Raw genomic sequence first — 18,807 nt, forward strand, 5'->3', positions numbered from 1 at the left:
TTTACGCTAAGTGTAACACCCTTACAAGCTCTTTTAGGCTTTTCCAATACCTTAGAACTCATTTTGCAAACGGCTGCTCACAGGCACGTGTTTAAGCAATGCCAGCGAGAATGCAGTTCCAAATCCAGGGAGAGCGGCTGCTCGGGGCGCGCGGCGAGCTGCCTCTTATCGCGCGCTGATTTTCCCCACACACTTTTTTTTTTAAAAACAGTGAAAACACCTTCTGAAAGCGAGAACAGGGTACTAATATAGGTCTTTCGTAACAGTGAGGTTTCGTAAAGCGAACGTTCGAAAAGCGGGGGACACCTGTAAAGCAAAAAATAGTGCGAAGGATTAGGAAGCTTTTCAAAACAATTGAAGGTAACTCAAAAAGCAATAGGAGAAAAAATTGAGACATGAGGGTAAGCTAGCCAATAAGAGTTTTTTTAAATTCTGATATATATGAGTAAAGAGAGGTAATGGTTGGCATCAGATCTCTAAAAATGATGCTATAGAGGTAGTAATGGGGATCAAAGACTTTGCGGAAGACTGTTAGTCTTCACTGTGGAAGGTACCAGTAGTATGCCAGAAATTCAAGAGTGTCAGAGGGCAGAAGTGAGTGCAGTTGTTATTACTAAGGGGAAGGTGCTAGGAAGCTGAAAGTTCTTAAGGTAGATGAGTCATCTGGACCAGATTGGATAATATCTCAGGGTTATGAAAGAGGTGGTGGAAAGATTGTGGAGGTAACAGACTAAGACAACTGCTCCAGAGAGCACTATACGAAATCATTCTTACCCTCGGTCTTTAGGCTTTATAATGAGTCAACTTATAGCCAGAGAAGCGATGATCCCCTCCTGTTAGATCGTTTGTGGTAACTTAATTTTTTTTTATTCTTTCTTCCTTCTCTTCTAATATTTGTATATTTGTACACTTGTAAAGCTACAGTGACACTGTAATTTCCTTTGGGATCAATAAAGTATCTATCTATTAGTCATAGTCATACTTTATTGATCCCGGGGGAAATTGGTTTTCGTTACAGTTGCACCATAAATAATTAAATAGTAATAAAATCATAAATAATTAAATAGTAATATGTAAATTATGCCAGGAAATGCCAGGCCCAGCCTATTGGCTCTGGGTGTCTGACCCTCCAAGGGAGGAGTTGTAAAGTTTGATGGCCACAGGCAGGAATGACTTCCTATGACGCTCTGTGTTGTATCTCGGTGAAATGAATCTCTGGCTGAAAGTACTCCTGTGCCCTACCAGTACATTATGTAATGGATGGGAGACATTGTCCAAGATGGCATGCAACTTGGACAGCATCCTCTTTTCAGACACCACCGTCAGAGAGTCCAGTTCCATCCCCACAACATCACTGGCCTTACGAATGAGTATGTTGATTCTGTTAGTGTCTGCTACCCTCAGCCTGCTGCCCCAGCACACAACAGCAAACATGATCGCATTGGCCACCACAGACTCGTAGAACATCCTCAGCATCGTCCGACAGATATTAAAGGACCTCAGTCTCCTCAGGAAATAGAGACAGCTCTGACCCTTCTTGTAGACAGCTTCAGTGTTCTTTGACCAGTCCTGTTTATTGTCAATTCGTATCCCCAGGTATTTGTAATCCTCCACCATGTCCACACTGACCCCCTGGATGGAAACAGGGGTCACTGGTGCCTTAGCTCTCCTCAGGTCTTCCACCAGCTCCTTAGTCTTTTTCACATTAAGCTGCAGATAATTCTGCTCACACCATGTGACAAAGTTTCCTACCGTAGCCCTGTACTCAGCCTCATCTCCCTTGCTGATGCATCCAACTATGGCAGAGTCACCAGAAAACTTCTGAAGATGACAAGACTCTGTACAGTAGTTGAAGTCCAAGGCGTAAATGGTGAAGAGAAAGGGAGGCAAGACAGTCCTCTGTGGAGCCCCAGTGCTGCTGATCACTCTGTCGGACACACAGTGTTGCAAGCACACGTACTGTGGTCTGCCAGTCAGGTAATCAAGAATCCATGACACCAGGAAAGCATCCACCTGCATCGCTGTCAGCTTCTCCCCCAGCATAGCAGGGCGGATGGTGTTGAACGCACTGGAGAAGTCAAAAAACATGACCCTCACCGTGCTCACTGGCTTGTCCAGGTGGGTGTAGACACGGTTCAGAAGGTAGACGATGGCATCCTCAACTCCTAGTCGGGTCTGGTAGGCGAACTGGAGGGGATCTAAGTGTGGCCTAACCATAGGCCAGAGCAGCTCCAGAACAAGTCTCTCCAGGGTCTTCATGATGTGGGAGGTCAATGCCACCGTTCTATAATCATTGAGGCCGCTGGGGCGTGGCGTCTTTGGCACAGGGACGAGGCAGGACGTCTTCCACAGCACTGGAACCCTCCAGAGCCTCAGGCTCAGGTTGAAGACATGGCGAAGTACTCCACATAGCTGAGGGGCACAGGCTTTGAGCACCCTGGTACTGACACCACCCGGTCCTGCAGTCTTGCTTGGGTTGAGACGTTTCAGCTGTCTTCTCACCTGTTCAGCTGTGAAGCCCATCATGGTGGTTTCATGTGGGGAAGGGGTATATCATGAGAGCAGGGTGGGGGACTGTGAGGAGGGGTAGGAGGGGAGAGTGGAATAGTAGTGACCTTTCAAGAATCACTTATTCTAAAATGGTTTTGCAGGAGCATAAAATCATGAATCTCAATCCATTCTAAGGGAGGGAGGCAAAAGACAGGAAATTATTGGCCAGTTAGCCTGACTTTAGTGGTTGGTAAGATGTCAGAGTCCACTATTAAGAATGACATTTCAGGGTACTTAGTGACACATGATAAATAAGCCAAAAATCAGCATGAGTTTCCTTCAGGGATAATCTTGACTGACAAATCTGTTCTTCCACTCTGTTAAGAGACCTGCCATTAACACTGTACTCTGCTTTCAAATTTGACCTTGCAGTGAATCACTTCTCACGTTTCCAGGTTGAACTCCATCTGCCACTTGTCTGTTCAGCTCTGCATCTTGTCAATGTCAGTTGTAACCTACAATAACCTTCTATATTATCCACAACTTTACCAACCTTTGTGTCAACTGAAAATTTCCTAATCCATCCTTCTACATTCTCAACAAGGACATCTGTAAAACAAAACTAAGAGCATGCCTGGAACAGATCCCTATGAAAACACCACTGGTCACCAACATCCAAGCAGAATAGACTCCATCCACAACCACCCTTTCTCTTCTATAGGCAAGCAATTCTGTATCCACACAGCCATGTTTTTCCCTAAATACCATGTAGTTGCAAGAAAAAGTTTGTGAACCCTCTGCAATGATCTGGTTTTCTGCATTAATTACTCATAAAACATGGTCTGATCTTCATCCAAGTCACAATAACAGATAAACACAATCTGTCTAAACTAGTAACACAGAAGCAATTGATCTTTTCATGTATTTATTGAACACATCATTTAATCATTCACATTTGTGTTTAATAACTGGTAGAACCTCCTTCAGCAGCAATAATCTCTACCAAACATTTACTGTAGCTGCTGATCAGAATTACGCAATGGCGACGAGGAATTTTAGACCATTCCTCTATACAAAACTATTCCAGCTCATCAATATTTCTGGGATACCTTGCATGAATAGCCTTCTTCAGGTCATTCCACAGCATCTCAATAGGGTTAAAGTCTGGACGCTGATTTGGCCATTCCAAAACACAAATTTTCTTCTTTTTAAACCAACTTCTATTAAGCTTCAGGTGACAGCCTGCTACCCTGACATTATCCTATAAAATGTCTAGATACAATCTTGAATTCATTGTTCCCTCAACAATTGCAAGCTGTCCAGGCCCTGAGGCGACAAAGCAGCCACAAACCATGACGCTCATTCCACCATGCTTCACAGTTGAGATGAGATTTTGGTGGTGTGTGCAGTGCCCTTTTTCTTCCAAACATAGCGGTGCGCATTTCTGCCAAAATGTTTGACTTTTGCCTCATCTGTCCACAGAACACTGTCCCACAAGCATTGTGGAATATCCAGGTGGTCTTTTGCAAACTTGAGACATGTAGCAATGATTTTTTTTTGGGAGAGCAGTGATTTCCTCTGCGGTGTCCTTTCACGAATACCATTCCTGTTCAGTGCTTTTCTTTGTGGACACATGAAAAGAGACTTCAGCAAGTTCCAGAGATCCCTGCAGGTCTTTTGCTGTTATCCTTAGGTTCTTCTTCACCTCCTTCAACATTGCACGTTGTGCTCATGGTGTGATATTTGGAAGATGCCCACTCCTAGAGAGAGTAGAAACAATACTGAGTTCCTTCCATTTGTAGACAATTTCTCTTACTGTGGACCGACAGACACTCAGATCTTTAGAAATGCTTTTGTAGCCTTTTCCAGCTTCAATACGTCTCTACAGTTCTTCTTCCAAGATCCTCTCAAAGATGCTTTGATCGAGGCATGGTGCACATTAACAGAAGAGGAGTGCAGGCTCTGTCAGTAATCTGACTTCGCATGTCTTTTTTTAAAAATAGGGCAGAGCACCTCTACATCCCACACCTCCAATCTCATCTCATTGACTGGAACATCTGACTCCAAATAGCTTTTGTAGAAGGCATTACCCCAGAGGTTTACATACTTTTTTGAACCTAGACTGTGATTGCTTAAATGGTGTACTCAGTGTTAATGAGAAGTAGTACAACTGTTTGTGTGTTATTATTTTAGGCAGATTGTGTTTGTCTATTATTGTGACTTAGATGAAGATCAGACTAATTATGAGTAATTAATGCAGAAAACCAGGTATTGCAAAGGGTCCGCGTACTTTTCCTTGCAACTACCCTCTGCCTTCTATGGGCAAGCCAATTCCGTATTCACACAGCCACGTTGCCTGGGATACCATGCTTCCTGACCTTCTGAAAGGGACAACTATGGAGAACCTTAGAAAACATCTTACTTAAAATCCTCATACACTATTTCCACTGCTCTACCTTCATCGTGTGCTTTGTCACATCCACAAAAAATTCAATCAGGCTTGTGAGACCCTTACAAAGGCATGTTGATTATCCTTAACCAAATTATGTTTCTACAAATGCTTGTAAATCCTACCTCTAAGAATCCTCTCCAATAATTTTCTATCAGTGAAGTAGGCTCACCAGTCCCTACTCCATTTCTTGAGCAGAGAGACAATATTTGGCCCCTCCAATCATCTGGTACTGCTCCTGTGGCCAGTGAATTTGCAAAGATCATCACCAAAAGGCATATCAATCTGTTTTCTTGCTTCCTATCATAACTTTTGATCTATCCTGTCTGGCTCTAGGAAGTTATTTATCCTACTGTTTTTTTCCAAAAGATCCAGCACATCCACTTTCATAATATTGACGTGTTCAAGCATTTCGGTCTGTCTTATGTTGTCCTCACAAATGTCAAGGTCTCACTCACTAGTGAATACCTAAGCAAAGTATTCATTAAGGATTTCCTCCAACTCTAAGCTCGCATCCTCTTTTATCCCCGATTGGTCCTGAACTCATTCTAGTCATCCTCCTGTTCTTCACATACAAGTAAAACACTTTGGGGTCTTCCTTAATCCCACTTGCCAGGCCTTTTAATGCCCCCTTAGAGTCACAGAGCATTACAGCACAGAAACAAGCCTTTCGGCCAATCTAGTCCATGTCGAACCATTAATCTGCCTAGTCCCATTGACCTGCACCTAGACCATAGCCCTCCTATCCATGTACATATCCAAATTTCTCTTAAAATGTTGAAATCTAACAATGCACCCACCATTTCTGCTGGCAGCTCATTCTACACTCTCACCACTTTCTGAATGAAGTTTCCCCTCATGTTCTCTTTAAACATTTTACCTTTCACCCTTAACCCATAACCTCTAGTTCTAGTCTCAACCAACCTCAGTGGAAAAAACCTGCTTGCATTTACCCTATCTACACCGCCCATACTTTTGTATACCTCAATTGAATCTCCCTTCATTCACCTATGCTCTAATGTATAAAGTCATAATCATTTCAACCCTTCCCTATAGCTCAGGTCCTCAAGTTCTGGCAACATCCTTGTATATTTTCTCTGCACTCTTTCAATCTTACTGACATCTTTCCCTTAGGTAGGTGAACAAAACTGCACACAGTACTCCAAATTAGGCTTCGCCAATGTCTTATACAACTTCAACATACCATCCTAACTCCTGTACTCAATTCAGTGGATTCCAGTTTTTTGGGACATATCAAGACCAGTACATTTTGGCCCAATTAAGCGGTTGCCCAATTAGCCTAAATCTCATGGAAATAGTTAAAAAGATTTTTTTAAAAAGGACAGACTTCCATTTAACTGATTTGGTACATGGAGTTCAGAAAAATAGAGCACTGCGGGTAACCCTAGGTAATTTCTAAGGTAAAGACATGTTTGGCACAGCTTTGTGGGCCGAAGGGCCTGTATAGTGCTGTAGGTTTCCTTTGTTTCTATGTTAACTGAGTAATAAATGTCTTTCAATTAAATACAGAACAAATTAGAACATTGCCACAACTACTACAGTACTATAAAATTATGCATTAGTTCCTAATTATCAATAGAGGAATTTATTCAGTCTACACTGATGTGTTCTTTTGATTGACTGTAAATGAACAGAATCAGTGCAGGCACCTAGTACAGACAGTGGACTGCCTTTAAGCAGTGCTTTTGACAATTGCATCCTCCAAATCTTTATTTTACTTGTAACATTGAAGATGATTGTCGATACCTTCAAATTCTTCATAGTGCCTAACTTGTTGAAGTAGTGAAATCATTTTGTTTTCACTCCCTGCTGTCTCTGGCATCCCCAAGCTTGGATGCTTGAAACTGCAGTGTGAAAAACTGTTCTGAATTGTCCTGCTGTTTTCACTCGCCAACTATCACTGACAAAAATCACTGCTTTTTGCACATGCACACAAGTGTTAATATATAAAAACTGTTCGCTCTCAGCATGGGGTAGTGTCTAATAGCCACACAACATGCATGCCACTGGCTCTAGTTAGAAAATGTTCAGCAACAGTCTCCTGCTCCAATAAAGCAGCATAGTTTCCCAAATAATTGAAAGGAATCCCAGCAATTTTTCTTGATTTGTATTCTTTGACAGATGTCCCAAATAAGCATTGCCCAATTAAGTGATAGCACAGTTATAAACAGAATCCACTGTACTTTGATTTATGGAAGACAACGTGCCAAAAGCTTTCTTTACGACTCTATCTACCTGTGACACCACTTTCAAGGAAGTATGAGCCTGTATTCCCCAATCTCTCTGTTCTACCATACTCTTCTGCCCTTTTGCTCACCAAACTAAGTCCTACTCTGGTTTGGCCTCCCAAATTGAACACCTCACACTTGTCTGAATTAAAGTCGTCAGCCATTCTTCCATCTGATCCAGATCCCATTGCAAGCTTTGATAATCTTTCTCACTATCCACTACACTCCAATCTTGATGTCACCCACAAATTTGCTGATCTGAGTTGACCACATTGTCATCTATATAAACAATCTGGATGATAAACAACAAAGGACTCAGCACACCACTAGTCACAAGCCTCCAGTCAGAGTGGCAACCATCTACTACCACACTGACTCCTCCAATGAAGCCAATACTAAACCAATTTACTACCTCATCTTGAATGCCAGGTGACTTAACCTTCTTGATTAACCTCTCATGTTGAACTTCAAGGGCCTTGCTAAAGTCAACATCTACTCTGTTACCTTCATCAACTTTCCTAGTAACTTCCTCAAAAAATTCTTTATAAAGATAGGTTAGACATGACCTACCATGCACAAACCGATGTTGATTATCCCTAATCAGTTCCTATCTATCAAAGTACTGATATATTATATTCCCTTAGAATACCTTCCAATTTCTTAGACATCACTGATGTCTGGTTCACCAGCCTATAATATCCTGGCTTATTCTTTGAGTCTTCTTAGAAATGGAACACCATTAACTATCCTCCAATCATCCAGCACCTCACCCAAGGCTAAAGACATTTTAATTATCTGCTAGAGCCCCTACAATTTCTGCGATAGCCTCCCACAGGGTCCGAGGGAACACCCTGTCAGGCCCAGGGGGCTAGCCACACTAATTTGCCTCAAGACAGCAAACACCTCCTCCTCTAATCTGTATATAGTCCATGACCTCACTGCTGCTTTGCCTCACTTCTATAGACTGTGCCCATCTCCCAATTAAATACAGATGGAAAAAATTCCATTTAAAATCTCCCATCTCTTTTGGCTCCATGCACTGATAATGACTCTGATTTTCCAGAGGACAAAATTTGTCCCTTGCTATCCTTTTCCTCTTAATGTATCTATAGAATTCCTTGGAATCTCTTCACCTTGTCTGCTAGAGCAACCTTGTGCCTTCTTTTAGCCCAAGGTTCTCTTGCATTTCTTATTTGTTCCTTCCTGCCTATACCTGCCATGTACCTCCTTCTTTTTCTTAACCAGGACCTCAATACCTCATGAAAACCCAGGTTCCCCTAACCTGTTATCCTTGTCTTTTATTCTGACAAGAACATATTGTTCTGCTAAGTCCATTCTTCAGTTCCTTCCTGGTTACCTTCTAACTCTCTAAAGTCCCATCTTATCTTTGCTTCCTAAGCATTGACTAAGCTCCTTTCTTTCTTTTGACTAGATATTCCATATCTCTTGCCAATCATTGTTCCTTTGCCCACAAACCTATCCAGAACCTCATGCAGGTGCTTCTAAACAGCTTCCACAGTTCTGTTGTGAATTTCCCCAAGTGCATACATTTCCAAGTTATACTCCCAAACTCTTGCTTATAGCATCAAAGTTCACCCTCCCCCAATTACTTTCCCTTACTGTCTGTTCCTATCCCTGTCTAAGACTATGGCAAAGGTCAGAGAGTTGTACTCACCTACCAACAGATACTAATAGCCGACCTGGTCCATTACCTAGCACCAGATCCTGCATGGCCTCTCCTCACAATGTGTCAGGAATCCTTCCTGGACACACCTAGCAAATGCGCTAATAAGGTGCCAATTAATATTAGGGAAGTTGAAGTCACCCATGACAACAAACCTGTTATTTTCGTACCTTTCTGATATCTGCCTCAATCTGTTCCTCAGTGTCTCCGCTGCTATTGGGGGAGGGGCCTATGGCATAATCCCAAGAGAGAAATTGCTCCCTTTCTGTTTCTGACTTCCACCTATAATGACTCAGCAGACAATCCTTCCATGACTTTCTGTGGCTTTTCAAATGCTCATAAATCCAATCACTAAGAATACTCTTCAACAGCTTTCCTACCACTGACACAAGAGTCACCGATCCATTGGTACCAGGTTTTCCCTCATTTCCTTTCTTAAACAATTAGCTATTCAGCAGCCTTAAGGACCTCGCAATATATCTAGAGGCCACAAATATCGTTGTCACGGCTCCAGCAATCTTGACTTAATAGAAGACATTGCTTTGGTTTGCTGACTTTGTCAGTGGATTCAAGGTTTTGTAGCAGCACTAATGGTGAGACTTCTCCAGTGCTTTGAGGTGCATACTGTAAATTATTTTTGCTTTCAACACATTAGCATGCAGAATTACTGCTGCTCAGTAAAAAGTATGTATTACACTGCTGACTTAGACTCCTGACACTATTCAGCCATGTTCTGAAAAAGAATTTCATTTCCAGATCAAACTAGATGCAAAGAAAAGTAAGTGCGGCATAGATCAGAATAATTTACATTTTAAGAAGTGAATTACTGTACATCTTTCATCTCATTGATCTTAAGTGAAAGCAATGAGAAAAAAACTTTTTCCAGAACACCACAGGGTGGAGCTGTTTAAGATGGAAAATCTGTATAAACATCTGGCCAAAACAAAAAAATTAGAAATTTCTCAGGATACATACCACAATGCCAAGAGAATAAATCATATCACAATAAATTGCTCAAATAAAGCTCATTTTCTCAATATGGAATGCAACCACTTAGAATAAGCTCAATGACTATTTTGCTCACCGCAATTATAGAAAATTTATCACTGAAAAATGAATTCTGTGTAAACTCATTCAATACAGTAGAAACCAGAGGTGCACAGATTAATGGTGTAAGTTCTCTGGAATTTACTAGTTTGTCAAATTAAAATATCTTACTAAAAAATACAAGAAAATACAATAACATCCAGTCGGGATGGCCCGGAACTGCAGTCCCATTGAGATCATGGCTCTGTCATAGCTGCTTTTTGGGTTCTGAATTTGAATGTCAGTAACATTAACAAAAGACAAAGGACATCTGTGGTTGGATGTCGGGGCAGAAGTATGGTGAGAATAAGGGCTGGTTACCGCCCCCCCCACCCCACCCACGCCAATGAAGTCTCAGCAGATTCCAGTATTGGAGTTCTGTGTAGTCTGTGTAGGCAGGAGGCACGAGAACCAGTGATTCCACACCCCCCCGCCCCCCCCCCCCCCAAGATACCTGAGTCAGCAAGAGCACAGTTCAGGACCTAGTGTTCAAGGCCCTATTCATCAGAGACTCTGGAGTTTGAAAGAAGGCTTTGGGGTCCTCACCAGGATCGTCATTTGACATCATCAGTGAGTGCTGGGGTTAACACCAAACATCAGAGCCCAAAAGTCAATCCAAAGTCCAGAATTAGAGACACAATCTCTGGAGCTGTGGGCCTGCGAGCCCACTGGGGAAGTCAAAGATCCTATGTCTATGAGTTAAGTCCACTGGAGGCTGGACACAGCATCTTGGGAGTTGATCTGTGTGTGTGGACATGGGTGTGTGCGTTGGTATATAGGGAAGGAGGAATAAGGCTTGAATTTGCTGTTGTTCTGCGAACATGGTGGGTATACTATGTTGGCACTGGAATGTGTGGTGACACCTGCAGGCTGCCACCACACATCCCTAGGTTGCATCAGCTGTTAACGCAACCAACACATTTCACTCAACACACATCAAATTTGCTGGTGAACGCAGCAGGCCAGGCAGCATCTCTAGGAAGAGGTACAGTCGACGTTTCGGGCCGAGACCCTTGTCCGGACGAAGGGTCTCGGCCCGAAACGTCGACTGTACCTCTTCCTAGAGATGCTGCCTGGCCTGCTGCGTTCACCAGCAAATTTGATGTGTGCTGCTTGAATTTCCAGCATCTACAGAATTCCTCGTGTTGTCGTCGTAACACATTTCACTCTTTGTTTTGATATACATGTGATAAATAAATGAATTTGAATATGAATTAGTTTATTTGTGAAACTATTTGGTAAATCACAATGGAAACAGATCACATGACACCACGATTGGGGGCATAATGAACAATGAGGGCTATCAAAGCTTTCAATGGGATCTGGACCAGCTGGAAAAATGATCTGAAAAATGGCAGATGGAATTTAATGTAGACAAATGAGTTGTGTAAGCCCTATCCTGGGTCATCCTTTTAGAGAATTAGTGCACTTTGGGAGGACAAACCAGTGTAGGAATACACAGTGAACAGTAGGGCACTGAGGAGTGAGGTAGACAGAGGGACCTGGGAACACAGATTCCTTGAAAGTGGTGTCACAGGTAGACAGGGCCATAAAGAGAGCTTTTGGCATACTGGCCTTCATAAATCAAAGTACTGAGTCCAGGAGTTGGAATGCTAAATCGAAGTTGTATTAGACACTGCCAAGTATTAATTTGGAGAGCTGTGTGCAGTTCTGGTCACCTATGCACAGGAAAATTGACAATAAGATTATAAGAGTACAGAGAAAATTTACAAGGATGTTACTGGATTTGAGGACATCAGTTATAAGCAAAGTAAAGGAAGATTTGATAGAGGTATACAAAATTACGAGGGGGTACAGAGAGACTTAACACAAACAGGCTTTTTCCACTGATGTTGGATGAGGTTATTAGCCCTGAGTCATCAGGCTCCTGAACCAGAGGGGATAACTTCATTTGCCCCCATCACTGAACTGTTACCACAACCTATAGACTCACTTTCAACTCTTCATCTCATGTTCTCGACAGTTACTGTTTATTTATTATTATTTCTTTCTTTTTGTATTTGCAGTTTGTTATCTTTTGCACACTGGTTGTCTGCCCTGTTGGTGAGGTCTTTCATTGATTCTATTATGATTATTGGATTTACTGAGTACTACAGCATGAAACTGAATCTCAGGATTGTATATAACATACATGTACTTTGATAATAAATTTACTTTGAACTTTGAGCTAGAACTAGGGATCGTTGGTTTAAAAGTGAAAAGTGAAACATTTAAGGGGAGCGTCATGGGGAATTTTCTTCACTCAAAAGGGTGGTGTGAATATGGAATGAGTTGCCAAGAGGAAGTGGTGGAGGTGGGTTCAATTTTAAAGTTGAAGAGAAACTTGGATAAATACTGAGACGGGAGGGGTATGGAGGACAAGTCTCGATGGGATGGAACAGGTGGGCTAAAGTGCCTGTTTCAGTGTTGCAGTACCTTATGATTCTATCTGTCTAAGCTGTGTGACATAACCCACATCGTAGAATTGAAACACTTTCTAATACAAAGTTTCACATAAATATCTTGCCTTCCAAGGAAACTCAAAATTACAAAAACATCCTGTCCTCCTCAACACAAACTTCAGTTTCATTGTAAAAGTAGCGAAATAAATGTATTACTAAACAAGGCCATTATATTGTCACAAATCATGTTTTATTAAAATCCTGCTCAAGGCCCCTATTCTGGATGGCAAACTCAAATGCAAACAGGATCATACTGCAATACCACATGGAAACAGGTTCTTCAACTAACCAAATCGACACCACTTATCAACCACCCAGTTACACTAATCCCATATGAAATTTTATTTTATTTTCCCCAACATTCTCTTCAATTCATCCCCACACCCAATTATACTACTCACCAACATGCTAGCAACAATTTATTGTGCCCAACTAACCTATCAACCAACATTGTTGCGATGTTGGAGAAAAGCAGAACAGTCATACGGACAAAGAACAAACAACACGTGCAGTTCCCCAAGGTTAGGATTAAATACAGATCCCTGGCGCCATGAGGCAGCAACTCTATCAGTTGCACCACTGTGTCACCCCACAAATACGAAAAATTCCCAACCTATTCAAATTCATCAAATTGAAACTAATTTTAAAAATCTTGAAGTTATATACAAAATAAACACCCAACATGAATTTAAAACCCCACATTTTATTCCCCACAATTCACCATAACACTTTATCTTACATTAAAAACTGGGATGGCCTCAATGTTTGGCCTCACCTAGAGTATTCTTTTTCATCCGACCAAGACAGAGGATGGAGAATCTGGGGAATTCATTGCCACAGACGGCTGTGAAGGTCAAGTCATTGGATATAGTTAAAGAAGAGATTGATCGGTTCTTGATTAATAAGGGTGTTATAAGTCATGGGGAGAAAAGAGGAGAATGCGATTGATAGCGTAGATAGGAGAGTAGACTCCAAACGGCCCAATTCTGCTCCCATGTCTTATGGTCTAATATTCCAAAACCAAACTTCAAAAGTAGCACTGGAGTACAAACAACAACAACAAATTGCATGTGTGCACAGAGACTAAGGCACAAACTATCAAAGTTTTCACTGAAACACAATAACGGTCTTACTTTAAGCATTAGCTTCGACCTGCTCCCACTGGATGCTGACAATACAGGCTCAAGACCCTGGAGAATCCACAACATTTCCCATCTCTTAGCAAACTTAAATTGATGAAATTTACCATTACTTTGAGAAATTGAGTAAAGGATATCTGAAGTCTCAGGACTCACCACAGGGTTAGTAATAATTACTACCCCTCAACCATCAGGCTCTTGAACTAAAGGGGATAATTTCACTCAACTTCACTTGTCCCATCAAAATATTCCTATAACCTATGGACCCACTTTCAAGGACTCTTCATCTCATGCTCTTTATAGTTATTTTTTAATTTACTATTACTTCCTTTTTGTATTTGCTCAGTTTCTTTTCTTTTGCACACTGGCTGAATGCCCAAATTGGTGTTGTCTTTCTATTATGGATTTGTTGAGTATTAATCTCAGGGTTGTATATGGTGACAAAGTGGGCCAAGTGGTTAAGGCACTGGACTAGCGATCTGAAGGTTGTGAGTTCAATCCCCAGCCAAGGCAGCCTGTTGTATCCTTGAGCAAGGCACTTAACCGCACAGTGCTCTGCGACGACACTGGTGCCAAGCCGTATCGGGCCCTTGCCCTTCCCTTAGACAACATCGGTGTTGTGGAGAGGGGAGACTTGCAGCATAGGCAACTGCTGGTCTTCCATACAACCTTGCCCAAGCCTGCGCCCTGGAGTGTGAAGACCTTCCAGCTGCAGATCCATGGTCTTGCAAGACTAACAGATGTCTTTAAAAATATGGTGACAAAGTACATATATATACCTTGATAATAAATGTACTTTGAACTTTGAAGATCAAGACCTCAGAAATGACACAAAGGTATAGTCTACTAGGCAGCAGTAATCCCTATCCTTCTACTTGTTTCCAAGTCCTGGGCTATTTATGACAGGCATCTCAAAATACTCGGAAAATACCACTGTTCTATAAAATTCTCCAATCCATGAAAAAAGCAAACCAACACAGGTACCTTCTCCCAGGACAATATTGAAGGCCTAGTTACACTGTTAGCATGTTCTGCCTGACACTACTGTCCAGAAACAAACACTTCTGAGCTCTTGCCCCAGGAAAGAATACATTGCAGGCAGATGACAAGATTCAATGAAGAGCTCAAAGACTCCATGAAGAAATGCAACATCCCTACAGACTCCAGTGAATCTTTGACTTAAGAATGCTAGAGTTGTAAAGGCGCATTCACGATGGCATTGAGAAGCTTAGAGTCAAGCATGAGGAGCACACAAAGATTCCAAACTAGCAAAAGCAACAGACCACTTCACTCACCCAGCCCATGAAACTCCAGTTGTTCCATCTGTGGAAGAGTCCAGTTTCATATTAGCCACACAAAAACCCACAAAATCAGACTAGAAGTAAACCTCAGGCCAAGGAAAATGCTTAAGAACAAGCAGCCCCTCTTTATTCACTGAATTTTTCACCTTTATCTATAACTTAAGATATATACAAAATTTCAAAAATCTTCTTTGAATTTTGCAACTCACAATTGACATTAACAAATAATACTTTCTAAAATAAGTACATGTTCAGCACATCATTGTGGGACGAAAGGCCTGTATTGTGCTGTAGGTTTTTCCATGTTCTAAGCAGCCCACCAAAAATTGGTAAGTATTACTTTGGTCAATGTTTTGCAAATAAAAATATAACAATTGTAAAAGTAAGCAAAAATCTGATTTTTTAATATGATCGGCCAGTGTCTTGAGTACAGTATTTTTATTGGATCATCCTGTACACAAACTCGTTTTAAAAATAGTGTGAAAGTTCCCTTTCCAAAAGAAATTGGTTTCAAATTATACTGGTCTGTAACATTCATTCTCCCCTGCCTCATATCCAAAATAGTATCTATGCAAGTCATCATGGAACAGAAGCTTGACCCGTTTCACTAACTGCTTAAAGGAAAGTTTGAACCAAAACACACATTACTATGACAACTTAACATTGATCAACAATACTCGCTCTGATCTTTTAAAACATCCACTGGCATGGCCAATTTTTACCAGGACGTTTCTCTTTTCTACAATGCATCAGGGTGCAGTGCCCCAAAAAGGTGGCATTAATCATTAAGGACTCCCATCACCCAGCTTCTCATCAGGAAGGAGGTACAGGAGCCTGAAGACACACTCTCAGCTATACAGGAACAGCAGCTGCCGCAAAGACAACAAATTCACGACATAACTGCCGATGATATTGAACCTGATTGGGCTCATTTCAAAGGACGAGTAAGCAGTGCTAAATGTCACCAGTGCCACAACATTCTCTGCCTCGGAATTGTCAAATAAAACCAGCAACTTTAGATCCAGTGTCGAAATAAATTAAACTTCCCTAACTTTCTTGTACAGGCGAGTCAAGTGATTCGGAGTTAGCCAATGTGGTGGCAGCCCAAAGGTGTAGAGTGCGGTGCGCATTTACCCTCACGCCCTCTATTCTCCCTTACCTGCACCGCACTGTTGAGGAAGCAGCTATTTTCGCCAGGCCCGTTGAGTAATCCTTTCGTCGGCGCGATAGACAACATGCTGCCCGGCTGGTAGCTGTTCCTCAGGTTGCCTCCAGGCTTCAGGAACTGCTTCATCCATGCCATTGTGCCGGTGAGCCGGGCCCACCGCTCGCACCTTCTCCCCCCGAGCCCCGGACGGCCGCAGGTAAAACCACTCCCGGGCGCCTCCTCCCCCGTGCCTCCTATCCTCCGCAGTCCTTCATGTCCCGCACTGCACCCGGACCGGGCAGTTACTGGTTTGCCAATCGGTGTGCGAGCGAGGGACACCGAACTCGATTAGCACGGGGTGGGTCAGCCGGCCGGTGCCAAGGCCCCGCAGGTGGCTCGAGCCGCGCGGTGACAAGTCCACCCACCAACCGATTGGCTCGGCGAAGAGCGAGACCAGGTTCCACGGCTGCCAGCGTCACAATAAACAGAACCACCACCTGACTTGGGCTCGCGTCCGGTCACGTGGTGTCCCGTCGGCTCGAGCTCGGCGGCACTGTGCCTCCCGGGCCAGGGTCTTCACTTCCGCTCCCAGTACGAGGAACTGTAGCCGAGACCCGCAGCAATACTGCCTTTTTTTCCAAATTCACGGTATCTTTCAAAAATACATCGTGCCAAAGTTGGAACCGTAACTTGACGGTGCAAAAACTAGAGAGGCAATTTTTAGTGATCGCAATTCAAAACGTAAACCGAATATCTTAAGGACGGAATTTGGAAATCTTAGTCATCTGATCAGTCACTCCTTTTTCCTGCTAAATAATTTGTTTGGATTGTTATCTTGAGTAAATTAGATTTGCTTACAAGTTGAAAGATGTTTATATGGTCAGGAATTTTACTGATGTAAACGACAAATTCTGTTTGACGTTATAGATTTGGAAATCTCGGCAAAACGGTTTTCATATAAATTTGAACATATTCATTTGTCAAGTTTAGTAACTACTGCATTAATTCCAGTGTAGAAAGCACGCCGTCAAGAGTCAGAATCAGATTTATTATCCCTCTTAAAAACACATTATATTTGTTTTTATGGCAGTAGAACAGTGCAAAGAACCTAACAGTTGTAAATAAATGACAAAATAAATAGTGCAATAAAGAATTAATGAGCACTGAGTAAGCTGAAATTAAATTGGAAGTATAAGTGAACCTTTGTATCCTCCCTTCAGGGTGGCAAGGAAGAGTGTTGCTTCTTTTGTGGCTGCAGGACAAGCTGAAGGGAATAGGGCTTGGTGTAACTGGGAGTCCCAGAGGGAAATAGTCTTTTTGGAATGTTGACCATGAGGGATGAACGTGACAACTAAATTAAGATGGTTCTGTTGTTGGTCTTGAGAGTTGCATCTGTTCCAGTTCTCATCTCTATTTCCCAATTAATTCAAAGAAATAGATCCCCTTGGCTCATTTTCAGCTGCACCACCCTTAACATTCAATAAATCATTTTCCACACTTTCTGCCACCTTAAACCTAATGCCACCATCATTACCTCAACTCCCCAATCAGCATTCCAAAGGCACCATTTGCTTCATGATCTCTTCATTTTCTACCATCACTAGGACCCACTCCTTTCTCAAACTTCCTTTTCTTGCATTAGTATTCACCCCCTTCAAGTCAGTATTTAGTAGATGCACCTTCGGCTGCAATTGTAGCCTTGAGTCTGTGTGGAAAAGCCTCTATCTGCACACTGCAATTTTCCCCCATATTTCTTTACAAAACTGCTCAAGCTCTTTCATGAGTGAAATGCCCTTTTCAAGTCCAGCCATAACTTCTCAATTTCAGCCATAACTTCTCAATTGGATTGAGGACTAGACTCTGACATGGCCTCTCCAGGACATCAACTTTATTGTTTTTTAAGCCATTCCTGTGGGACACTATCTTGCTGGAAAACAAATCTTCCAAGTCACAGTACTCTTGCAGGCTGCATCAGGTTTTCCTCCAAGATCTCCCTGTACTTCATTGCATTCATTTTACCCTCTGCCTTCACAATCCTTTCAAGACCTGTTGCAGCAAAGCATCCCCACAGCATGATGCAGCCAGCACCATGCTTCATGGTAGGGATGGTGTGTTTTTAATGATGTGTGGTGTTTGGCTTACACCAAGCATAGCATTTAATCTGATGGCCAAAAAGCTCAATTTTTGTTTCATCAGACCACAGAACCTTCTTCCAGCTGACTTCAGAGTCCCCCACATGCCCTCTGGCAAACTCTAGACAAGATTTCATGTGTTTTTTTTTTCAACAGTGTCTTTCTCTTTGCTACTCTCTCATAAAGCTGCAACTGGTGAAGCACTTGGGCAACAGTTGTATGTGGAGTCTCTCCCATCTCATCCACTGAAGCTTGTAACTCCTCCAGAGCTGTCATAGGTCTCTTACTGGCCTCTCTCTCTTGTCCCCTTCTTGCATGGTCACTCAGTTTTTGAGGACGGCCTGCTCTAGGCAGATTTACAGCTGTGCCATATTCTTTCCATTTCTTGATAATTGAATTAACTGTGCTCCAAGGGATATTCAGTGACTTGGAAATTTTCTTGTATCCATCTCCTGACTTGTGTTTCTCAATAACCTTTTCACAGAGGTTGTGTTGGAGTGTTCTTTTGTCTCCATAGTGTAGTTTTTTGCCAGGATACTGACTCACCAGCAGTTGGACTTTCCAGATGCAGGTGTATTTTCACTACAAACAAGAGAAAATCTGCAGATACTGGAAATCCAAGCAACACACAAAATACTGGAGGAACTTAGCGGGCCAGGTAGCATCTA

The 18,807-nt window shown here is 42.3% G+C and overlaps 1 protein-coding gene across 1 annotated transcript in view; it reads right to left on the reverse strand.

Annotated features, from left to right (window-relative positions):
• LOC140195211 (inactive ubiquitin carboxyl-terminal hydrolase 53-like) overlaps window positions 1-16,725 on the reverse strand; it is a 142,728-nt gene extending 126,003 nt beyond the window's left edge. The window contains exon 1 of the mRNA XM_072253157.1: window positions 16,020-16,725. Coding sequence (XP_072109258.1) covers window positions 16,020-16,163 — 144 coding nt within the window. The 5' untranslated portion in view covers window positions 16,164-16,725. The remainder of the gene's footprint in view (window positions 1-16,019) is intronic.
• Between the last annotated feature and the right edge of the window lie 2,082 nt (window positions 16,726-18,807).

Source organism: Mobula birostris, chromosome 3 (genome assembly GCF_030028105.1).
Source record: "Mobula birostris isolate sMobBir1 chromosome 3, sMobBir1.hap1, whole genome shotgun sequence".
Classification (NCBI taxonomy): Eukaryota; Metazoa; Chordata; class Chondrichthyes; order Myliobatiformes; family Myliobatidae; genus Mobula; species Mobula birostris.